This window comes from Acomys minous (genome assembly GCF_964271855.1).
Source record: "Acomys minous genome assembly, chromosome: 9".
NCBI classification, from domain to species: Eukaryota; Metazoa; Chordata; class Mammalia; order Rodentia; family Muridae; genus Acomys; species Acomys minous.
The window spans coordinates 623826-649277 of record NC_140490.1 but is presented as its reverse complement, the minus strand read 5'-3'; the positions used below and the strand labels follow the sequence as shown (position 1 = coordinate 649277).

The 25452-nt window shown below is 46.6% G+C and overlaps 1 protein-coding gene across 31 annotated transcripts in view; it reads left to right on the top strand.

The window, feature by feature from the left end:
* KTN1 (kinectin 1) overlaps positions 1-8485 on the top strand; it is a 93920-nt gene extending 85435 nt beyond the window's left edge. For 29 of the 31 annotated variants that reach the window (XM_084793978.1, XM_084793996.1, XM_084793990.1 and 26 more), the window contains 4 exons: positions 354-437; positions 3343-3438; positions 4220-4337; positions 7995-8485. In XM_084793978.1, coding sequence (XP_084650104.1) covers positions 354-437; positions 3343-3438; positions 4220-4324 — 285 coding nt within the window. In that variant the 3' untranslated portion in view covers positions 4325-4337; positions 7995-8485. The remainder of the gene's footprint in view (positions 1-353; positions 438-3342; positions 3439-4219; positions 4338-7994) is intronic. The other 2 variants (XM_084793970.1, XM_084793997.1) reach the window with 2 other exon arrangements.
* Positions 8486-25452: the final 16967 nt, after the last annotated feature.

The window sequence follows — 25452 nt, the reverse complement described above, 5'->3', positions numbered from 1 at the left end:
CTGTCTCCAAAAACAAAAATTAAAAAATCTAGCTTAAGGGAGTGTTTTAAAGCTGTTGAAAAGTTTTCTCTTTTTCTTCACTTATTGTGAACAGTAACTTTTAAAAGTCTCTTTCTTAGCGTCTGGCTTTGGTTTGGGATTGACATTTTCTACAGGAAATTCTAGTCATTGTGTTGCATTTCTTAGGTTCAGCTCTGCAGGTGGGACCTCTGCTGCCGGCTTTTCTGTACCTCTGGTCACCTGCTAGCTAATCCGTGGTGCATCGTGGCTGTTAACTCATTCTTTCATATTCATTCTTCATAGACAAGCAAGTGGGCAAGTTAAGTTAATCATTTTTTTTTTTACTTCTACAGTTGAAGACACAATTAAATGAAACACGTTCAAAACTTCAAAATGAGCAAAGTGAGAGAAAAAAGGTAGCGGATGATTTGCATAAGGTAAAGCACTGCTTGACAGTGTCCCCAACCTCTGTCCTACATCCATCTCACGCAAACGCTCTGTAAAGCTGCTCTTGTCCTTTGGGTCCCTAGACGTGTAGGCTCCTGGTTAAATGGTTACTTTTGCGGGTGGGGAGGTGGGTGTGTTTCCCCATTTGGAGTTAATCAAGTATTTACCTTTTATTTCTTCATTTCTCAAAAATTCTTTGAAGTTATTATTTGATGTGTTGGCTTGTGTGTCTGTGTAACAAATGGGTGCTTAGTACCCGTAGAGACCTCAGACAGGCTCTGCACTCCCTATGAGCTACATGTGCCTTAAAGTGGATGAGCTGTGCTTAACTGCTGAGCCACCTTTGCAGCCCTCAAAGTTTTTGCCATTGTTACTTACAAAGTACATTTCTATTTGCTTATGAAATGAAAAAAAAATGTATAAATATCTGTAGTTTCAGGAATTTGTTCTTTTGTTCAGTTTTTTCATACCAATATATGTTTTTTCTTTTTCCCTCCTCCCATTCCTGTTTTTTCTTCTGAGATTGGGGCGGGGGGAGGGGGAGTCTCCCTGTATAGCTCAGGCTGACCTTGAACTCAGCGACTTAGCTTCCTGATTGCTAGATTGCAGGTGTGTGCCACAATATTGAGCACAAATGCTTTCCTTTTCTCTTAATGAAATTGAAGAAATTTTTTCCTTTTGGCTTAGGTTTCCTACTCTTTTAGCGTGGCTGGCAGGCTGTGTGTAGTTCTGGTGTGTGATGTTTTTAGTAGTTCTTGTGTGCTTCAAAACAAAGACGGTGCGGAGCCGTACTACTCTTTGTGTAAGATTATATTTATCAGAAATTTGCTAGTGTTTGTGGGAGGTTATATTTATTAGAAAAGTCAGATATGTCACTTTCTTAGAATTGCAGAATCAATCAAGCATTTGCACAGCTTATATTTTGATGCCTGTAGCAATTACTGGGCACCTTTAAACATTAACACACTAATTCCTTTTGGTTTTTTTGGTTTTTTGTTTTTGTTTTTGTTTTGTTTCTTTTCAAGACAAAGCCTCTCTGTGTAACAGCTCTGGTTGTCCTGGACTTTGTAGACCAGGCTGGCCTCGAACTCACAGAGATCCACCTGCTTCTACTGGGATTAAAGGCTTGTGCCACCACATCCGGCCCCATGCTAACATCTTTTAAAAGTTTCTCGGCTGGCTGTGGTGGCACAAGCCTTTAATTCCAGCACTGAGGCAGAAGCAGGTGGATCGCTGTGAGTTCGAGGCCAGCCTGGTCTACAAAGTGAGTCCAGGACAGCCAAGGTTACACAGAGAAACTTTGTCTTGAAAAACAAACAAACAAACAAAAAGTTTCTCATTTAAATATCGTGCCACCTGTAAAAATATGAAAAGTGTTCAGTTTTGTACACCTAGAGCTTATGATTGTTAATAATACAAAAGACTAAGGATTGAGGAATGCTTGAAAATTTTCAGATTATTTAAATGCAGATTAAACATAAAATATGAATACAAAAAGTTTGGTTAGAGTTCAAACTCTTTTTGTTTTGTTTTGAGACAGGGTCTCACTATGTGGCTTTAGTTGGCCTGAGGCTCTCTATGTTGACCAGCTGCTCTCAAACTCATGGAGCCAGCTCTTGTGCCACCATGCTCAGAGTGAGTGTAAAGTCCTAAGGCTGAGGTGTGTGTTAGTTTAATTTGGTGGCTGGGCTGTGGGGGTACACAGCTTTAATGCCAGCGCTTGGGAGGCAGAGGCAGGTGACTCTCTGTGAGTTTGAGGCCAGCCTGGTCTACAGAGCAAGTTCTAGGACAGCCAGAGCCACACAGAGACAATTTAATCCGATATTTTTAAGTTGTGAGTATTCTAAGTATAAAAGATGCGATTTTAGCCTGGCGGTGTAGTTCTTCAGGCAGTACTTAGAATATTAGACAGGCTCTTACAGGTACAGATAGGCCCTGGTGTGTGTGCTGGTTGATATGGAGTGATCGGTGCCAGCCACCTCCCACCTGTGTATAATAGGATTGGAAATGCACACAAGTATTTTTGACTGAAACCGTTAACAGAACACTTTAGGACATGCAGCATAAATGGTAAAGTCTGTTGGTGCCCATTCCCAGAGCGAGTGCTTCCTGCTGATTTTCCCTAAACATGTTCACAGAAGGATCCAGACTACTTTAGGGTCAGCGAGTGGCCCGTATAGGGTGGTCTTACGTGTGTCATTGAAAAACAAAAAGTGGAAACATTTAGAAACATGAAAGGCCAAGCCTATAATCCAACTGCTTGGGTAGCAGGGGCCAGAGGATCATTAATTCAGCACAACCCTTGTCTACACTCGGGTTCACTGCTAGTCTCAGCGGTCAGGCTATCTGAAAAATACCAAAATTAATTTCTTCAAAACATAAAACCCAAGGCCGGAGAGATGGCTCAGCAGTTAAGAGCACTGACTGCTCTTCCAGAGGACCTGGGTTCAGTTCCCGGCACCCACGTGGCGGCTCCCACCTGTCTGCAACTCCAGTTCTAGGGGATCTGACGCCCTCACACAGGCATGTTTGCAAGGAGAACACCAGTACACATAAAATTAAAGTAAAAAGCCAAAAAATAATAAAACCAGTTCTTAGATATGAGCTGTAAAAGACAGGCTGTGGGTTAGATTTGGTAGACTTGTCATCTAGACTAAAACTTAAATATCAATGTGGTTATTTCTAGTTTTAATTTCCTTATTATACAGTTCCTACGTTTGAGCTGATGAAAGCTGCATATACGCTCTTACAGGCTGAGGGAGATGCAGTAGTTTTCGTTTTGGTGGCAAACGTTTACATTGTGGCATTGTGAGTGAGAGGAGCTTTAATTTTGTGCGGGAGGCACAGTCAGGTCACTTCCTTCGTGTGTTTTGACATTCCTGCTTTTTGTTACAGGCTCAGCAGTCGCTGAACTTCATCCACTCAAAAATTTCACTAAAAGCTGCTGGAGACACTGCTGTTACCGACAACAGTGATCTTTCCCCAGAAACGGTGAGTATTCACCCCCAAATTTCTAGGCTTGTAAGCCTCTTGAAGAACAAGCAAGTGCAAGCCCTGTCTTTGGCTCCAAACTGTGCTTCCGTGTTTGGGGGAAGGCGCTGACCTTGGGCATAGTACGCCCGCTGTCTCTCGCTGAGCTAACCCAGCTCTACGTGTGGCTCTGAACTGCGGGCTGTCTTCTGCATCCCTGTTACTGGTGATGTGTGAGACCCCCGCCTTCACGGTAGTGTTCTGTGGAGAGGTGCTGTGCTGTAGCGCTTCGGAGTTAGGTTTGGACGTTACTCTGTGCGCTGCTGCTTACTAACTTCCTGTGTGGCGTCACTGCTTCACTAGGGGATACTGGTAATGTCGCCTGTCCTGTAGGGCTATTGGAAGGAAGAGCTGAGTGCTGTGGAGAACACTTTGCATAGATGATAGCTCCAGCACCCAGTAGGCGCCTGGGCGTGGCATCTGTGGTTGGGGCTGTTGGAGGCATGCTCTCCTTTGCTGGACAAGATTTTTTTGAAAACAATTGTTTTCTGAAAGGAAAAACACATTTCCGAAAGCCACAGACTAGATTTTTTTCCTTTGTGGCCAGCATTTTATGCAATATGTTTTTCATTGGTGCCAGCTGGTTTTTGCCACTAATCAGCAATTATTTTTGTATGCAGTGTTTACTGTTGCTAATTTTTGTTTTATAAAATGTCCAGATCATTTTCCGTTTTTGGTTGCACATTCTTGTCTTTGTGTTCGGAGGCTTTTGAAGTTATTATCCCTTCCACCTTCCTTCCAGGAGTCTCCTGAGAAAGAGACGATGTCTGTGAGTCTCAATCAGACTGTGACACAGTTACAGCAGTTACTTCAGGAAGTAAATCAACAGCTCACAAAGGAGAAGTAATCCCAGGTGTGGGGTACGGCTACTAAGTATTGCTGTTTCTTTATGGATAAGGCAGTGGGGGAGTAGTACGGAGAAGGGTGCACCAGAAGATAGTTTTCTTTACTGAAGCAGAGAGTCCCTTTTTGTCCCTCTCACAGTTTCTAGGTGGTAGCTTTGACCTTTCTTGTTTTGTGTCTCTCGTGGGCGTGTTTTGAAGTCTTTTCGTTTAGAGGAAAAGGACTGCAGTGTGGTTACTGCAGCCTCCTCCAGGCAGCTTGCTTGTGGCTTGGCTTCCTGGGCTGGTCTGTTGCAGTGATGCCCACAGTTGCCATGAGTGATTCCCATCCGAGTTCAGGGCAGGTGCCTATGTGACATGTCCCTTCTCCAAGACTCGTAGTTGCTTTCAGCTTTGTCTTATCAGTGCTGGACTAAAAATGAAGCCATCATAACTTTGTAACATGAAAAGATCACAAAACGTTTATTGTATCCCTAAAGATGGGAGTATCAGAGTTCCTTAATTTCTGTGGATTAGAAGCTGGCTTGGTGGGTTGCTTTTTTGTTTTTTGAGGTGCCTGGCTCAGATGCTGTTGAGGCTTGGCCTCCACTGTGCTGGAATTACAGTGGCTCCACCATACTGAGTTGGTGTTTTGATTGAACTGGTTTTTGTAGATAATCTAAGAAACTAAGTTTTTCATGCTTGAACTGAGAGTTTTTGTTTGGGAGAAGTAATAAATCCATCATTAGATCATGTTATAAGCTCAAGTTTAGAATCATTTAAAAATGACTTGTATTTTTGCTGGTGAATGGAAGCTTTGTTATCTAGATTTTGCTTTCTATAAATGACTTAAATAAAACTGCCAAGGGTGGAGTGTTTGAGTGTACACAGAATATTTCAGATATTTCAGATACTCTTCTTCTGAGGCTCTTCGCTCCAAAATAATCTTGATACACTGTAGGCACAAAGGGGCAACTCAGACTGCCACTCAGAGCCAGTACTCAGTCTTCCCTCTGACAGACACTCAGAGCCAGTACTCAGTCCTCCCTCTGACAGCCACCCGGAGCCTGTACTCAGTCCTCCCTCTGACAGCCACCAGAACCTGTACTCAGTCCTCCCTCTGACAGCTACTCAGAACCTGTACTCAGTCCTCCCTCTGACAGCCACCCAGAGCCTGTACTCAGTCCTCCCTCTGACAGCCACCCAGAACCTGTACTCAGTCCTCCCTCTGACAGCTACCCAGAACCTGTGCTCAGTCCTCCCTCTGACAGCTACTCAGAACCTGTACTCAGTCCTCCCTCTGACAGCCACCCAGAGCCTGTACTCAGTCCTCCCTTTGACAGCCACCCAGAACCTGTACTCAGTCCTCCCTCTGACAGCCACCAGAACCTGTACTCAGTCCTCCCTCTGACAGCCACCAGAACCTGTACTCAGTCCTCCCTCTGACAGCTACTCAGAACCTGTACTCAGTCCTCCCTCTGACAGCTACCCAGAACCTGTACTCAGTCCTCCCTCTGACAGCCACCAGAACCTGTGCTCAGTCCTCCCTCTGACAGCCACCCAGAACCTGTGCTCAGTCCTCCTTCTGACAGCCACCCAGAACCGGTACTCAGTCCCTCCCTCTGACAGCTACCCAGAACCTGTACTCAGTCCTCCCTCTGACAGCCACCAGAACCTGTGCTCAGTCCTCCCTCTGACAGCTACTCAGAACCTGTACCCAGTCCTCCCTCTGACAGCCACCCAGAGCCTGTACTCAGTCCTCCCTCTGACAGCCACCCAGAACCTGTACTCAGTCCTCCCTCTGACAGCCACCAGAACCTGTACTCAGTCCTCCCTCTGACAGCCACCAGAACCTGTACTCAGTCCTCCCTCTGACAGCTACTCAGAACCTGTACTCAGTCCTCCCTCTGACAGCTACCCAGAACCTGTACTCAGTCCTCCCTCTGACAGCCACCCAGAACCTGTGCTCAGTCCTCCCTCTGACAGCCACCCAGAACCTGTACTCAGTCCTCCCTCTGACAGCCACCAGAACCTGTACTCAGTCCTCCCTCTGACAGCTACTCAGAACCTGTACTCAGTCCTCCCTCTGACAGCTACTCAGAACCTGTACTCAGTCCTCCCTCTGACAGCTACCCAGAACCTGTACTCAGTCCTCCCTCTGACAGCCACCAGAACCTGTGCTCAGTCCTCCCTCTGACAGCTACTCAGAACCTGTACCCAGTCCTCCCTCTGACAGCCACCCAGAACCTGTACTCAGTCCCTCCCTCTGACAGCCACCCAGAGCCTGTACTCAGTCCTCCCTCTGACAGCCACTCAGAACCTGTACTCAGTCCTCCTTCTGACAGCCACTCAGAACCTGTACTCAGTCCTCCCTCTGACAGCCACCCAGAGCCTGTACTCAGTCCTCCCTCTGACAGCCACCCAGAACCTGTACTCAGTCCTCCCTCTGACAGCCACCAGAACCTGTACTCAGTCCTCCCTCTGACAGCTACTCAGAACCTGTACTCAGTCCTCCCTCTGACAGCCACCCGGAACCTGTGCTCAGTCCTCCCTCTGACAGCCACCTAGAACCTGTGCTTAGTCCTCCCTCTGACAGACACTCAGAACCTGTACTCAGTCCTCCCTCTGACAGCCACCCAGAACCTGTACTCAGTCCTCCCTCTGACAGCTACTCAGAACCTGTACTCAGTCGTCCCTCTGACAGCCACCTAGAACCTGTACTCGGTCTTCCCTCTGACAGCCGCCCAAAGGCCTCGGGAGTAGGTCAGGCGTGTGAAAAGGTTGACAGACTTCTCTTGTGGTAGCCATGTACTGTTACCCTTTATAGTTAGGATGCCCATCCTTTAGCCTACCTAAGCTCCTGTTCTAAAACATGCTGACTTGCTGTCAGAAGACTGAGCACAGTAACCCATCTCGGTCTTTAATTTTAGTTCAGAAGGTCTCATGTCAGACTTCAGCTTCGTGAGCACAATTCCTGATTTTCCTGAAGTCATGATTCTGGCACTTTTCTTTCCCAAATTGGCAGACGACTTTCTGTTTCATAGAGAAATCCTTGTTTCTCGCCTCCTGGGGCTTCAGCCTGACTGACCTTCTCTGTCTTGTGAACATGGCTGGATCCCTTCCTTTAATCTTCTTTTCCCTTCATGTCTTGCTAACAAGTCATTTTCTCATCGCGCATATCTCTCCCCTTGCTGTAATTTCTCTGTCTACTCTAGATGACTTTTATCTAAAGCCATTTAAAAACATTAATGATTTGCTGAAGCTTGCCTTTGAGGATGATAGCATAGATATTGTAAGTTTGGGCAAAATATGCGAAGTCTGCCAACTTGGTGTTATGGAAAGGGCTTAATTATTAGAGAGGTTTAAAAAAAAGCGATGAGCCTGACTCCCACCTCCTGGCTTTGGGCCATGTCCGTGCATATAGAGATGGAGTTGGTGGGTTTCTTTCTCTTCCACACACTTGCACCTGAGCAAGACTTAATAAAAATCACTCCCTGGGGTTGTTATCCTAAAATATTTACGTACAGGGTTTGCCTGCCTGCTGAGAGTCCCCTCTTGTTTTGATTACCGTCACTAAAGCTGCTTTGGGTGGCACTCAAGGTGCCAGGGTGGATGTTAGGAAATATGTACAGGATGCATGCACTCTGTGGCTTTTCTTGCTCTGTTCTAAATAAATTGCTTTCTTATTTTTTACAGAGTGAAGTAACTGGGAAATTATTCATTAGAAGCTAACAGATGATGTTGTATTATATTTTGCCAAATTAAAGCCTTATTTATGTTTCACCCTTTCTACTTTGTCAGACACTGAACAGTTTTGTCTTTTCTAATACTTGTTAGACTACTGACCTAAGAAAAAAAAAACAAAAACAAAAAACCAAAAAACACTTTAAAAGCCAACTCTGTAGACACCTTCAGAGTTTAGTTTTGTAATAAAACTGTTTGAATAATTAGACCTTTACATTCCTAAGGATAAATAAATGTAATCTTTTACCTTATTTTACTCGATTAAATTGTTCAGAAGATCAAAGTGGTGTAGACAACGTGAAATTTAACATTTTAATACTGATGTTGTACACTGCTTTACTTAACATTTGGGAAGTAACTGCCTCTGACATCAACTCAAGGAAACACCTTTTTTGTTGCTAATGTAATCAGCAAATAAAGGGACACTTGTTATTCAAACATGACTCACTCTAGTTCTCATTGAGTTTTAACAGATTTCCTTAGTGTCACTTAGAATGCAGTCTCCAATTGCAGCCTCCAACACAAGCCGATCTTCCTGACTCGACCTTTGTGTCTTCTGTGGGTCAAGGCTGCGTCAAGGACCGCAGCATGGCTGACAGCAGGGATGGTGCAGGCATCAGTCTCATCCAGCACGGAGGAGAGCTCTGCTTCATTTGCAATAACTACTGTTAAGTTTCTCTCTTGCGACTGTTAGCCCAGGTCACCGCATTCTCCTTTCTGTTGCGAGGCGTGCATGTGTACGTGTGTCTATGTTGGGAGCACAGTTTTCTTCAAATAGCAATAACAATTGACAAATATCTTGCACCAGTGAGTATTACAGTACCTTTTAGTATTGCTATTTCTTTTTTATTTATTTATTTATTGCTTTATGTACATGGGTGATTTGCTTGCATGTATTATGTATGTGCACCATATGCTTATAGTGCCCACGGAGGCCAGAAGATAGTAAGATAGTATTTGACTCCTAGAACTGGAGTTTACAGACTTGTCCAGCCCAGGTCTCCTGGAAGTTCTCTCACCACTGTGGTAGCTTTCCAACCCCTCCTGCTATTTCTTGGACAAGGCAAGCGTGTTCCTACCACAGAGGCTTTTCACTCTGTGTTCCCTCACTCGGAGCTGTTTTGATTTGAAGAAGGTCTATACACCTGTCAGACTTGCAGTTGGTAAGTAGAGGACCGAGAGTTAGAAGTTAACCTGGGCAAGATTCAATCCCCAAACACCAAAGGCCTCTTCTGTTTTGAATGTCAGCTCAATCCTGTATTAATTTGTGCCCCTCTCTCAATGTCACAACCACAAACACTGATGCATCTTCTGCCTCCACAGTAGCAGGGCGTTCACAGTACTGCTCACCCCAGTGTGGGACAGGAGTGATTTTTTAATGGTTTCCTTCCTACATGAAATCTTTTTAAAGTTTTGTTCCTGGTACTTGTGTCAGTGTAGCCAGCTTCTCCACTGTGGAGTAACACAGGGAAAGGTAACCATGCTCCCGTTTGGTGATGGCTCAGTTGGCCAACTCTAGCTGTGTGCTCTCTCGGGCTATGCCCTTAGGTTAAATATTCCCAGAGCCCAGTTGTACGCATGGTGAAAGGCCTTACTAGCCTCTTTGCCTTCTGGTCCCAGTGTTCCTCTTCCTCTGCCGTACCAGAGGTGTATCTGGGGACAGATGTGTTAGTACTCCAAAAGGGAAGGACAAGATGCGGACGGGAGTGCTGGGAACGCCCATTGCTCATCAGTTTCCTGGACGGCAGGGGTCAGCTGTCCTGAGTGCTCTGAGGACCGTTCTGGAGGGTGCATGTTATGCATGAGAAACACAGCTCCCCCTTCTCTAGATCTGTGTGTAAGAGACCTGGGCCCCAGTTGGTGGTGCTAGTGAGAGGTGGTTGTGTCACAGAGGCTCTGCCTTCCACTGTACGGTCACGTTGCCATGATGTCCTGTCAGGCCCCAAGTGATGAAGGCAGCCAATAATGAACTGAAGCCATAATTCAAAATAAATCTCCCTCTAAGTGGGTTTTCTCAGGTCTGGCTGTAGGAGCTGACTGTAGTGTATGGGAGCAGCAGAGTCCATCAGGAGAAGGCTGCCAGTTGCTCCCTCACAGAAGAGACTCCATTATCTGGGTCCCCAGAGGAGGCAAATGGAGGAATGAAAGGACAGGCCTGGTTGCATCACTAGTGCCCGAGCTGGGGTGCTGACTAGGCAGCTGTGGGGTCTGGTAAGGGTTTGCATGATGTGAACAACGCACCACAGAGCAAAGCTGACACCATGATTGGCAAAGAAGGCCAAGTTCAGACTGTTGAGAGACTGCCGGTTGAGTTTTCTTATGGTTCCCTAGAAAAAGACTGTTTCATGTTCATTTGTGGAGTTCTATTATATAGCAGTGTCACATGCAGTTTATCATGTGCTAAGTTCTTTCTTTCTTTCTTTTTTTTAAAGGCAAGGTGTTTCTGTGTAGCATTGGCTGTCCTGGACTCGCTTTGTAGACCAGGCTGGCCTTGAACTCACAGCGATCCACCTGCCTCTGCCTCCCGAGTGCTGGGATTAAAGATGTGCGCCACCACGCCCAGCTCATGTGCTAAATTCTTGAAAGCATTTACTTGAATCTAATTCAAGTAAATGTCTATATTTTATTATTGAGATAGGAGAGGAATATACTTCTGTCATCCTCTTCATTATAGATGTTGGCCTGGAGCCTTGGCTGCTTAGGAGAGTCGGTATTCTAGTCTAAGCAGTCTGGCTTGTGACTGACATGCGAGCATGTATGCATCTACACATGCATCTTGTGATTATGTGCATGTAATTGTAGTTAGAGAAAAGTAGAAGATTGTGTAGAGAAGAATATTTTTAAAGGAGAGGTATTTGTAACAATTATTATACCTTTCTTGTATTCCCCTGATACTTCCCAAGGGACCATGTACCTCAGAGGTTCTCGGAAGTGTGACATGTAGACCGCTTTGTGTCCTCCTGGCCTTGAGTTGAGGGGTCTTGAAGGTCACAACTGCTTCCATAGGATACCATTTGCCTTTTTTACTGGGTTGACGTCTGTGCTGCTCCTAGGAAGCAATGCCTTCCAGACACAACAGGACTGATGCGTACCTAAACTCACAGAGACTGACAACATGTACAAACTCAAGCCAGATGGAGCCCCAGCATCGCGAGGGGAAGTAGACATGACCTCCACCCCTAACCACGAAGCTACCAAGCTGCCCTTGGTACCCGCTCACAACGGATAAAGTTTTTTCCAGTTGAGTCTCATTGGGTATAGAAGCCATAGGCTTACATAAGCCTGGGCTCCGTGACCAGGACTAGTTGACAGCATAAAATGAATTCAATGGAATAGGATGGTATAGAATTTCTGTCTTGCTTTGCTTTGTTTGGGTTTTTGTGGGGCTTTTTTTGGTGAGTGAGTGTGTGTGTGTGTGTGTGTGTGTGTGTGTGTGTGTGTGTGTGTGTGTTTATTTTTTTTTAAGATGTCATGGAGTTGAGTGGGTGAGAGGGGTTGGGGAAAGGGAAAGCATGATCAGATATGTTGTATGAAAAAGTTTTTTCTGTTTGCCAAAACGCTTTTATATCAGTGTGAAAAAAGTTGTTTTAATAATTTTTTCTTGGTTTTAGTTTAGTACTTTGAGTATTGATAGAAATAACAAAGATTTTTAGATCTAAAAGAGTTCTGAGACCAAAAATTAGAGAGGTACTCTTTCTGCTTACTGTTTCTTTCCAGTAATTTTTAATGACATCTCGCAATTGTCCACACTTAAAAAGATACACTTTGTTTTATATTTTAAAATTTTTCATGTTGCTCTTTGCCATCTTTTGTATAAAATTTGATTTTAATAAATTTATTTTAAACTAGGTTTTTCTCTGGACTACTTTGCTACAATTTTGATGTGCAGGGATTTGTTTTTTTAACATATTAAAATAATATATATAGATTATATATATAATAGAAATATATATTATATATAAATATATATATATTATATATAATAGAAATAATTTGCTTGACTTAAGTGAACTGTCTTGTATGAACTGGCCTTGCCTCACTCTTCAGATACAGCCACTACCCTGAGGGTGAAGTTGAACATTAAATCCATGTTGTCATGTGACCAGATAACTAAGCACATACTCTTAACAGTATGTTTGATATTTTTTCAAATGTGTGGAAGTCATTCTGCTGTTTACTTAGGTGTAGGTTTAAACCTACATACCCCGGAATGGAGCTTCCTGTTTGCAGAGTGCGCATGCGCTCAGTTCTCTCTCGGCGCCATCAGCTACTTTGTTTCAGAAGGAGTGGACAGGAGCCGCTTGTCCTGTAACTTTCACGTACTTGATGTAGATCACTGTGGCCCATTCAGTGGGAGTACACTGAGCTCTTATGGTTTGTTGTTAAATAGTTGTCTGTGTATAACGTGCGCAACTGGATACATTTCGCTGTGTGCCTATGAAACCCCTGGAGTTAAGACAGTGAACAAAGCTGCCGGGCCTGGTGACGCCCTCCTTTAACCCCAGCGCTTGCGAGGCAGAGGCAGGCTGGCCTCTCAGGCCGAGGTCAGCCTGGTCTACAAAGCTAGGGCAGGACAGCTACACAGAGAAACCCTGCCTCAAACAAACAAACCTAACGAACTACAAGATTTGGTGTCTCCGCTGCTTCCTGGTTCCCAGGCGGCTCCTCATGCGCTCTCTGTCACTTCAGGTCACTTTGAACTTCCTCAGTTTTACTAAATGGAATCACCCAGCAGCTGCTTTTGTCTGGCTTCTTTGACCCAGAGAAATAAACAACGGTTCTTTATATTTCTGAGCGTATTGTGCTGTGTATACTGTGCATTATAATTGGCTTTTCCACAAAGGGCCCGGAACACGTATGTGTGTCCTAATTTGCTTTTTGTTGGACATTGGTTTTATTGACAGGCTTGGGTTACCTAAGCCTTGGTTCACTCTGCACATCTCCCATAATGCATCTGCTTTTAATCATGTTAAGCCTTGGTTCACTCTGCACATCTCCCATAATGCATCTGCTTTTAATCATATACATGATTATGCATGTTTATGATTTTGCACCGTTATGCATAGGCATCAGATGGTAAGTAGGCTTTCTCTGGCTTTCTCCTTCCTTCCTTTCTTTCTTCCTTCCTTCCTTTCTTCCTTCCTTCCTTCCTTTTTCTTTCTTTCTTTCTTCCTTCCTTCCTTTCTTTCTTCCTTCCTTCCTTCCTTTCTTTCTTTCTTTTCTTTTCTTTTCTTTCTTTCCTCTTCTTTTGTATTCCTTGCTGTCCTGGACTTGAACTCACAGAGATCCACATGCCTCTGTCTCTCGAGTGCTGGGATTAAAGGTATGTGCCACCACACCGGCAACAGGGTTTCACTTAAAGTTCATCTTCGCCTTACAGTTCATGCACCCAAACCAGGCTGCACTGGCTCACTACCCCTAGAACATTTTAGACTTTGCTCTGCCATAGCAGGGGAGTTACTGAGGGATTCTAGGGAGACACAGCTTAGAGGAGCCTGAGGGCTTTGCCTGGAGAGCGGCACACATGCAGCTCCATTCCAGTGCACCTCAGGTCATTAGGTGCAGTGTTGGGAAAGGCTGTGTCTGTAGCTTAAGGCAAGTAGTGGCCTGGGCCACCAGGCTTTCCCCATGCCATGCCATGAATGTCGGTCATTTCTGCTTCCTTTCCCTGAGGACCTTTCTCTGCTTTAAGTTCCAACACCCACCTCCATGGTAGACCATGCCGGAAACCAGCTCCATGGTAGAACTGTCTGCCAGGTTTTTAAGATTTATTTACTATATACACAATGCTATGCCAGGATGTATGCCTGCATGCCAGAAGAGGGCATTAGATCACATTATAGATGGTTGTGAGCCAACATGTGGTTGCTGGGAATTGAACTCAGGACCTCTGGAAGAGCAGTCAGCGCTTTTAATCTCTGAGCCATCTCTCTAGCCCGTCTGCCAGATTTTTACTGTTGTTCCTCCGAGCCTGACCTTTGTCACATGCCAGCTATGCAGCCTTGAGGGGAAAATGTACCAGCCACCCAGCCCTTCTTCCTAAAGGAGCCTCAGTAATTGTCAGAAAAGCCCCTGGAACCTTGGCAGCCAGGCACAGTTGGACAACACAGAGTCCTTATCTCATGCTGGAGAAGAAAAGAATGGCAGGTTGTTTCCTCCATCCTTAGGGCAGCCATGGTCTTTAAGTATTTGAGTGATCTGTGTCATCACACAGCTGCCTAACTCAGCTGCTCCCAGCCTGTCTAATGGGGTCACATTTACCTGCTTTCATCTCTGTGGAGCTAGCCAAAGAACTCAGGCCAAAGCATTCAGGGGAAACCTGAGCTGGCTTGTAAAGTGAGCATCAGGGCTTGAAGTTCAGAGTGTTGTATGTCATAATAAAACCAGTGGTTAGCCAAAATGGGCCCACGGGGAATAGAGTCTTGGGGTGAGATCAATTGTCATTTGATGCCTTAAACCAGTGGCTCTCAACCTGTGGGTGTCGGACCCGAGAACATGTCTCTCATAGGGGCAGCACATCACTCATCCTGCATATCAGACATTACAGTTCACAACAGCAGAGTCACAGTTACGAAGCGCTAACAACAATAATCATATGGCTGTGGGTCCCCACAACACCACCTGTGTTAAAGGGTTGCAGTACCCGGAAGGTGAGATGCAGGGCCCGAGGACGTTTATGTAGGATGTGGGGAGGCATCTGGGGTCCTTGGTGACTTAGGTGATTCTCGAGTCTGGCTTTCAGGCTCCCCAGAGCCCGGTCTACCAAAGCACCTTTGAGTTTCCAGGCTTGATTGGGGCTTGGAGTGTTAACGACATCCACACGTGGTGGCTTGGGCATCTGCACACTGTCAAAGCCTCCAGCTCTGCAGTAACGACTCCAGAGCTGTTAGGAACATTCAGACCAGTGAGCTCAGTCTCGTGTAGTGCCATCCCCTCCTGCTTCCCAACGCCAGGCCCCTCGGTGCCATTTTTCTGCATGTTAGCTCTGAGGATGCCTTCCATTGTTTGCTGAGAGGTAGAAGAGCTGGGTCTTCTAAAGCTGCAGCCGAATGTGTAGGAGGGTTGTCACCCGAGAGCACCTCCTAGTTGTGGTGTTTCCCATCTGCTTCCTCCTGAGTGACAGCTGTCAACTGTGTGGGGTGCATATGCTGGCGCTCACCAGGGCTGAGCATAGGCTCTCAGCCACAGAAAGGTACTCCAGGGAGTGGTAGGTTCCTTATGTGCCTCGAGCACAGCAAGTGTTCAGTGTGTGTTAACAGGTCTCCTCTCTCTCTCTCTCTCTCTCTCTCTCTCTCTCTCTCTCTCTCTCCCTCTCTCCCTCTCTCACTCTCTCCCTCTCTCCCTCTCCCTCTCTCCCTCTCTCCCTCTCTCCCTCTCTCCCTCTCTCCCTCTCCCTCTCTCCCTCTCTCCCTCCCCTCCCTCCCTCCCTCCCTCCCTCTCTCTCTCTCTCTCTCTCTCTCTCTCTCTCTCTCTCTCTCTCTCTCTCTCTCACACACACACACACACACAATAGTATGGAAGTATGGAGAGAAGAAGGTGAAAACACACAGAGGGGAGTCTAGTTGGATGGAGTGGGGCGGAGCAACTTGAGGATGTTAACCACCCTCCTCTCTCCCTGGAAAGGAAGACTTCCTTTAGTGAGACTGGGAGTCTCCTAACAAGCTTAAGAGAAACAGGATTAGAGGCAGCCTGCCTTTAGTCGAGGCTTGTGCCAATTGCTTGTACTGCTTTGATTATAGTTTTCGATGTCTCCCAGGAGGCTTGGGGTAGGAAAAGAAGAGTCAGGTTCATTCATTTTTAATATGAAAAGTTGCACGCTGTTCTGGGGCACAGTCTCGAGAGGGTTGTGCCTGGCCAATCCCTGCGATTAATGAAGCTCAGTGCCTGGACGACAGGAGTTGTGATGGAGGCCATTAGCCACAAGGTAGCAAAGGCTGCTGCGGGGCCAGGCATGTGGCACAGTGGAAGGCGGCCCCTCTACTGTGGGGCCAGGCATGTGGCACAGTGGAAGGCGGCCCCTCTACTGTGGGGCCAGGCATGTGGCACAGTAGAAGGCGGCCCCTCTGCTGCGGGGCCAGGCATGTGGCACAGTAGAAGGCGGCCCCTCTGCTGCGGGGCCAGGCATGTGGCACAGTGGAAGGCGGCCCCTCTGCTGCGGGGCCAGGCATGTGGCACAGTGGAAGGGGGCCCCTCTGCTGGCACTAGAGTCCACTTACAGGGTAACTGGGGGCAGAGACAAAGCTCCCCTTCATTGCCCTCCAAGGCCAAGCATTCTGCTTTAGTCTTGATTTCCCTTTTGCGAGGTGGACAGATTTTGAAGCTCATTTTTCAAGATGAGGAAACTAAGGATTGATGCTAACATCTACCAGCCAGGAGGAGGAGGAGGCAGTCAGGCAGGATTCTGGTATATGTGGCAGTGGAGATATAGCCACGTCCTCTTCTGTCACAGTATTGCTGCACAGATGCTCATCTGGGCAGCATATGCTTGTGCAAAAGGACCTTGGCTCATACTCATCTGGAAGCTCCCAGGCAACCAATCAGAGGAGCAGAGCATCATGGCTGTCCTGAGCTGAAGGGGAGAGAGCCAGGGGGAACTCACAGGTAGAGCTCTGTGAGGAAAACCCTGCTGCACATGAGGCTAGAATATTCACTTCCCACATACTACTTTCGATGTTGCTCAGAGTGTGTTCAGGTAAGGTAAACACTTAAGTTAGGGAGCTGCTTTCACTAGCGCTATGCTAGGGAGAGTGGGTTCCACACAATAGAAAGCTTGAATGGAGCAAGGACTGATGGCTTCCTCTAGTAGGAAGGGATTCCTCCTGCCTGCTGACAGATGAGGACACTGGCCATTTTCCTGCCTTCTTGAAGTTGAAACATGACCTCTTCCTGGATCTCCAGCTGGCTGCCTCACTCCACAGGACTCAGGATTTATCATCCAATTCATACAGACGCGCATATGTCCCCATGAATCAACCAGTTCATATAGACATGCACATAAAATGTATTAACATGTATGTGTTATCTATTATAAGTACACTTTTACATACAGGTGTGTCTGTATGCACACATTTCAACTATTTCTATGGGGATTTGTGATAAATGTCATGCAGAATAGTGCACCCATCAACTGTGGTAGAACAGGCAAGCATGTGTCCTTCAAAACACAGACGGAGACCGTATTTACAGCAATACATGGACTGGAAGCCCCTATTTATCCCTTGCTCCATGGGGCCCAGTGGTTCAACCTCAGGGCCAGTCAATGCGGCCAAGCTTTGGCGGACAGAGGAGTGAGTGTACGCTCCTGTACATGGAGTGTAAAGTCGCCAGAGCCAAACCTCCATCGGAGCCCCCACAACACTCCGTTGGTCACACTGGGGATGGATGGCCAGTCTGGATCTCCTCTCAGCTCAGGGGAAGAGGATAAAGAGGAGGCATGGGTTGCACAGGACAGAAGCTGCCTGATGCTGTGGTAATCAAAGGGATGACATCAAAGCTGTCCTCAATGCCTAGAGGAGAGAACCCCATTACAGAGCGTAGAGCTTTTGTTGATGGAATAGCCACGGCAGCGAGCACTCACTGAATGGCCACTATGTTCCAGCTCTTGGGTCTGGTACATGGTCTATTTTACTGTCAACACTAAAGGGAGTGGATTCCTGTTGTAGAAATGAAAAGCTGCAGGCTTACGAGAGATTGATGACTTCCCCCAAGATCACACAGCTACCACTACGTGACCAGTCCAGGTTGTATTGGGCAGTAGGGCACTAGCACCTGTGCTCTCAACTTCGTTCCCTAGTAGGAAAGATATTGTCCCCAGGTCTGTGCCCAGGTTCCTGAGTGGAATCACCTCCATAATTGCAGTCTAGAGTTGGCATCTAGACTGAAGAGGTCTGAGGCCTTTTAGCTATAACTGGTATCCCTGCCACACACGCAGCAGGCTTACATGTGTGGCTACTGTCCAGCATCCTAGACTACATTATGGAAAGGACCTTTCTAGTGCACCACTAAAGAATGTGGGTTTTCACAAAAGCGACAGTGGTGAGGTTTTCTTCAGTAAGGCAACATGAGGCTGTAGAGGCAACTCCAGTTACTCATTGGCCTTTCTACTTCTACTCTTGCTTCTTATCTGAGAAGATGTCAAAGAGACAGGGCTGATGACATCTCCAGAGAGCACAGATAGGCCAGTACCTACTTCGGGGGCTGCTGGCTGGTCTCCTGGCCGGGTCAAAGGTGTGTGCTCAGAAAGAGCTTGCTTTGTATTCCATTTTCATGTTGGAGGGTCCAGGAAGCAATATCACTATTGAACCAAGGTACCAATATTAAATCACTGATCACTGTGTGTCCGGGACACGAGGGAAAGCTACTTGGCCCCCTTGTGGAGTCCAGCTTGTCCCAAGGACAGCTAGCTTATGTTTAAAGATAATAAAAAGTCCAGCTTGACTCAAGGTCTCAGTCTGTGCCCAGGGCCCAGCTTGACTCAGAGACAACCAGGTGTGTCTGAAAAGATTCCATTGCCCCTGAAATGTACTAACCCCTCCCTGCTAGCCTGCTAAATTCTGCTTTTGCAAAAAGATATAAAAAAGCATTTGCTCCTGCTTTTCGAGGTCTGCAGCTTGAAAGAGCTGGGCAGACCCTGACGCGTTAGCTCAATAAAATTCCTGTGTGTATTGCATCCTCATCGGACTCTGTTTCTTTCTGGGGACTCTGGGTATAGACTAGAGATCTCTGAGGATCTCAGTCTTACAATGTCTGTTGAGTCCAGGTGCTGGAGCTATTTTTGGAAGCCGACTCTAGGAGTTACTTCCCACCATTCCCAGATAAGCCTGCAGTTGCTCTGAAACCTCCTGCCCTGGCTGGCTCTCTGCGTGTGTGCCCAGCTCAAGGATGGACAGAACTGAAACACACCAAGGACCAGCTCTGCAGACCCCACCCCAGGAGCCAGGGCCAGCCTGGTACATCACGCTTAGTACCATTATTCAAATGAGTGTTGCTGCCCCCAAGCACAGCCTAGTTAAAATGCTCCCCTGCTTGTGTCCAGGTTTCTGGGTGCCCCAGGTGAGCAGACAAACTTCGAGGATCCGAGAGAACATGAGGAGGGGCCACCCACAGACTTTGAACTTCTTGGAATGCCAAGGCCCTCCTTCACAAGTGCACCATCAGAAGGCAGGCCAGGAGGGCAAGAGTTACAGGAAAGCAAAGGAATTAGAACAAGGGAGGGACATCCGTTGTCCCAGTGGCGAGTTTTTTCAGCCCAACCGGAAAGAAAAGAATTGCTTCCCAGCCGTTTATGGCGGCCACTGCATCTGAAAGGTCTTACCTCACACAATGCTTGTATTAAGCGACTCAGTCCATTGCTATTTCCAGTCATCTCTATGACATGCAATCTCAACCTCATTTTATATGGATGGAGACAGAGAATCATGCTTACAGACGCACCAGGCTTTGGTTGCCACATGGGCTTCTAACCTCAGGGTGGTTTCCCGTCTCCCATTTTGACACACAGTAGTGTGTGGGCTCGGCCAGATGTGGCTGAAGACAGCTATGAATGTAGCTCAAGACCAAATAACAAACTGACTTAGAACATTATGGGAGGGCTGGGGAGATGGCTCAGTTGGTTAAGTGCCTGCTGTGCAGGCATGAGGACCTGAGTTTGAATCCCAGGCATACTTGTAAAAGACTCTAGGCAACTGGGTTCCTTCCGGGACTCTAGTGTTGGGGTATGAGGTGAGGCAAAGACAAATGTGGAACCTGGAGCCTCAGTCTTAGTTACTTTTCTATTGCTGTGATAATAACCACTTGGCACAGTCAACATTAGGTTGTCTTGAAGTCTCTTCTGCCAATGACATTACTCCAAAACTTTTAAATTTAGCCTCAAGTAGATTCTTAGGACAAGGACAAAAAGCAGCTATATTCTTTGCCAAGATGTCACAAGAATGGTCTCATCATTACTAATGTTGTCCCCTTCTGAAACCTCCTGAGCTGGCCCCCTTTGTCCACATCACTCTTAGTGCTGTTGTTTCATAAGCACCTGCAAAGATGGTCTTTGCAGCTTACAGCATTCAACTGCTATCTGTCCTAAGTCTTCCACATTTCTCCCCAAAACAATATGGTAAGCATGTCAAGGCAATAGCCCCCTCCCTGGTACCAATTTTTGTTTTAATTACTTATCTGTTGCTTTGATAAGACTCTATGGCCAAAGCATCTTATAAAAGAAAGCATTTAATTTTGGTCCCACTATTTCAGACGGTGAGTTCATGAACATCATGGCGGGGAACATGGCAGGAGGCAGGGCAGCATGGCAGTGGAGCAGTAGCTGAGGGCTCACACCTTAGTTGACAAGCACAAGACAGAGAGAAACAACCTCTCTTGAAGGCAGTGGCACGCCTTCAACAAGGCCACGCCTAATCTTCTAAACAGTCTACCAACAGGGAAGCAAGTATTCAAATATCTGAGCCTACAGGGCCATTCTTTTTCTAACCGCTACACCAGGCTAGGTGAACTGATAAGGATCACAGCCAGTGAGTGGACCCATCTCAAAAAATAAAGGTGGAGGAACTGGAGACCTGGCTCTGGTTCAGAGCACTGGCTGCTCTCCCAGAGGACCCGGGTTCAATTCCCAGCACTCTCACATCGGTGGCTCACAACTGTCTGTGACTCGATGTCCTTTTCTGGCCTTCAAGGGCACCTGGCACTCATGTGGTGCAGATATACAAACAAGAAAAATACCCATACTCACAAAATAACAACAGCCACAATGGGGAAAAGTACAGGGTGCTTAAGAAGAGACAGACACCTACCTGGTGTCTACCTCTGGTCTCCACATGCACACACACACACCTGCACACACTAAAAGTAGCAAGTGCAAATGAACATTGTCAGGTTTTGCTTGTAATTTAAAAAAGAAGTGTGTGTGTGTGTGTGTGTGTGTGTATGTGTGTGTGTGTGTGTGCCTGTGCCTGAGTGTATGTATTCCATGGCCCTTGGAGGCCAGAAGAGGCCACAGATCACTTGGAATTGGAGCAGCCATCTGATGTGGGTGGTGGGAACCAAACTGGAGTCCTCTGTAAAGCAGAAAATGCCACCAAATTATCTCTCTAGTCTCATATTTGTGATTCTCCCCCACCCCACCCACAACTTGATCACACAGTTTTCAAGTCTACATTTGTAGATAATAATGTTCACTTTTGATATCAAAAGGCTGAAGAAAGTCTGGATGGGGTGATGTGAGCCTTTAATCCCAGCACTCAGGAGGCAGAGGCAGGTGGATTGCTGTGAGTTCGAGGCCAGCCAGGTCTACAAAGGGAGTCCAGGACAGCCACGGCCACACAGAGAAACCCTGTCTCAAACAAACAAACAAACAAAAGCAAAAGCCAGGAGGAAAAAAAAAAAAAAAAAAGGCTGAAGCAGCCTGCACCTAAAACAGTGCCCGAGTGAGATGAGTGGGCGGGAGAGTATATCCCATTCTCTAGAGCTGTCGAGACGCAGGAGGGGACCTGCAAAAGTGCACAGGGACCTGCAACACCAGAGAAACAAAAGGAAGTCTCCCCACACCACCACAGCCATGGCCAGGCCAGCATCAGCATCACCATCATGTCCATCCTGGGTCCCTTATCTTCCAGCTGCTCTCGCACATTCACACGCTCGGTCACTAGGGGGCGGTAAGAGGCAACGCATAGAGGCAAACTTGGTCTTGGAAGGAAAGTTTCTTGAACTTGGTGTTTGGGGATTTAACATAGGTAAGCAGGTTTGTTTTCAGGGCTGGCTGCCTTCTTCATCAAGGTGAGAGCTTTGGTAGCACAGACATCTTCTTCTGTCACTTTCGTTCAGCACAGCCTTTTTTAGTCTCTGACTTCTTGCCCCTCCCCGCTATGGGACTCTACTTGTTGGCATTCCTGTTTTCCCTGGGGCGCCTCACTCTCTCCATTCCATTTCATTGCCATCTGAGGCTGCAACAGTCTTGCAACGTTCCAGGTGGTGACTCCCATGGGGGTCTCTGGAGCTTGGCCTGTTTGGACACTTTGTATACGTCTTACTCATCCCCAGTGCTTTGTTGTCTCTCAGTTACTCTAGAATTCCACATCTGTCTTCACTTCCATTCTGCCTGGGGGAAAGAATGCCAGGCCACCTTCTGGGCCTGTGACAGTAACCAGTCAGTGGCCAGTCAGCCCTGAGTCATGGCAGGCCCCTGCCAGCCTTTGCTTCAGGACTGAGCACAGGGCAGGCTACCTTGTCCCCCTGCAGGTAAAGGCTGTTACACTGTACTGGCTTGTGAGCTCCCGCCTTTGTTTTTGCTGTTGACCAGTCTGTTTTCTCCACTCTTCAAGGGTTTCCTGAGGCCAGTCCCAAAGTTCTTGTGTGAATAAGCCCTCAGCGTGGGGACTGCTCTGCTCCCCCAATGGGCAAGTGGCTTCCCCCACCCCAGCCTTGGTGGAATCCTCTGTGGAACTGGAGCCTCACAGCATTCCTAGTCTGTGAGCATGTTTGTAAACATGATTCTGTAGACACACCTATACACCAGGGGCGAGTTTCCTACCATCCTGCATGTGAGCAGTCTGAGGTTGGGGTGGGCATGGTTAGGTCTAGCCTCTTTTGGGTTGTAGATGGCCAGCTTCCTGTATCCATGCCTCATTTGAGGAACTACCTAAGTCAGAGAGGCCTGAAGGCATGTCTGTGGGGGACGGTCAAAGGGGAAGGAGAGGCAAGCCCCTGCGGTAGTGCTCTTTCCTAAGCCTGTGGTCCTGGGCTGTATAAGGAACAGAGCTGGGCATGAGCCTGAGTGAACCAGCGGGAAATGCTTCTATGGTTCCTGTATGATTTCCTGCCCTGGTTTCCTTCAACGGTGTTCTGTAATGGAAACAAACACTTTCTTCCCTAAGTTGTTTTTGGTCAGAGTGTTTTATCATAACATCCAGGGAAAAAAAAAAGCGGAAACAGCTGAGGACCCAGGTAGTGAGCTTGCTTCCCGTTCTGTGGCAGTTCCTACCTTCCCGTAGCCTTCTGGGGCTATTTGCTAAGCCCATCAGCAGACATGCCACATGCACGTAGACCATGGTCAGGCCTGTCCTCATGGCTCTGGCTGAGGATGAGTCTGTTGGATTGCCATTTTCATAGATCTTTCTGTTGTCAGTCCTTCATGGTCCTTCATTGTTCCTGTTTATTTCTTCAAGCTCTTTCTTTCATTGTAAATACCACTATATTGTGCTAAAAACTGAAGGGTACAGGATTTTCTTTTTTTTTTTTTTTTTTTTTTTTTTTTTTTTTTTTTTTTTTTTGGTTTTTCGAGACAGGGTTTCTCTGTGTAGTCTTGGCTGTCCTAGACTCGCTTTGTAGTCCAGGCTGGCCTCGAACTCACAGCGATCCGCCTATCTCTGCCTCCCGAGTGCTGGGATTAAAGGCGTGCGCCACCACGCCCGGCTATCAGGATTTTCTTAAAGGAGCTCTCTTGGCCAAACAAACGAATCTATCAGTCTATATGTCCGCCAGACAGAAGGAGAAGAGAAGGGAGCACCCTCTTCCTTCAAAACAGAAAGATTTATTTATTCTCACTTTATACATATGGGTATTTTACCTGCATATATTTTTTGTGTCCCACATGCATGCAGTGCTCACAGAAGCCAGAAGAGGGTGCTGGATCCCTGGAATTGCAGATGTTCACAATTCCAGGCAACTGTGAACTCTGGTCCTCTGCAAGAGCAGTCAGTGCTCTTAGACACTGAGCCAGCTCTTCAGTCTGTGGAAAGCCCCTCTCACCCGGCCCCCACCCTTTCAGTAGAGGAATGGCAGTTAATGAATACAAGGAGGTAATGGCAGAATTTGCAAAGTACCATTTCAAGCATCATAACAATTCAGGCAAGAATTTTTAATAGAAGTTAAAGTCATTAAGTGTAAGGTTGTTCAGAATAGAATATTCAGTCTTAAAGTATTGTCTCTTAGATAACTTCCTAATTACATAAGAAACGGTGTGCTTTTGTACTAGTAAAATCTGGTAGATACCATTTACTTAACTAGACCAGACTTTATTCTATTAGTGGCTAAACCATCCAGACCTCTGGTATGGACACAATGCTTCCCGCTTAAGATTTCTGTCCTGCCGGGCGTAGTGGCACATGCCTTTAATCCAACCTTTCAAGAGGCAGAGGCAGATCATCACTGTGAGTTTGAGGCTAACCTGGTCTACAAAGGGAGTCCAGGACAGGCAAGGCTACACAGAGAAACCCTGCCTCAAAAAACCAAAACAAAAAACAAAAAAACCAAAAAAATTTCTGCCCCAAATGCAAAATCTGAATCTAATAAAAAAGAAACAATCACATAAATCTAAATCAAGAGATATTCTGGAAAGCCTAGACATTTAAAAACAAAAAAACAATAGTTTATTTACAACCAATCAAAATGCAGAGTTGTGGCACAGTATTGCAGAATATATGATCCCATTGTGAACCCTGAGATTGTAAACTGTAAAAACCTGTCTTTCGTTTGGTGTGGTTGAGCCCTAATACACACCTTTAATCCAAGAACTTTCTGTCTATTATAAACAGATGATTATGATGTGATTCAGCCATCTCTAGCACACACTTTTAATCCAAGAGTATTCTGCACACAGGATTTAATAAAATTAACCCTAGGTCAAGGGGCAGAACAAGAAACCAGTTGGCAGGGATTAAAAAGTAGGAGGGACTTTGAATTGAAGAGTATTTAAGACAGTGTGGACAGGAAGAAAGGGCTTTTGAGCTTTAGCTATGAGCTCTTTGGCTTTTAGCTTTTTGGTTTTTCCATTGGGATGTGAGCTGAGTAGGACGTTCAGCTGGGTGCTTTCTCTGCCTCTCAGAGCTAGCAGGTTTTCACCCCAGCATCTGGCTCTTAAGTCTTTATTGGTAAAATTGAACGATTGTACTGTCTCGGCCATGAAGACTGATTCTGGGGAGGCTCTGATGTGATGCTAGTGCCCGAGGCTAGCGCCCACAGTTCTGTTCCTGCTGCCTTCTGGACTTGAATGAGCATCATGCCACAGGGTTCTGGCTTCTCTAGGGGCAGAGGGACATTTGATGCAACTCAGAAATTGGCCAACAAGACTGAAGATGGGTAAATAAACTCTCTCTGGTCTTCTCTTTGATGGACAGGCTAATGCTGCTTTTTCCTTCTCTACAGACTGGCCAGAGGTGACCTGGGCCTCCTCACCAGGAAATAGCTGCCTCTCCTTGAGACTCGTTGGGAAATAGCAGATAGCACAAGGAGGCATCACACTGCACTTGCTCCCTCCCTTTCCTGGCCCCCAACCCCTCCTCTCCCTCTTCTTTCACTGTCATGTCATTCTATTGGCTCCCCTCTGTTTTTTTTTATTTTTTAAGGAATCCAGAGTCGGGAGTCACTGGCATGGGCTTTAGTGTTCAGAGTGAAGTTTTGTCTGAGCTCTACT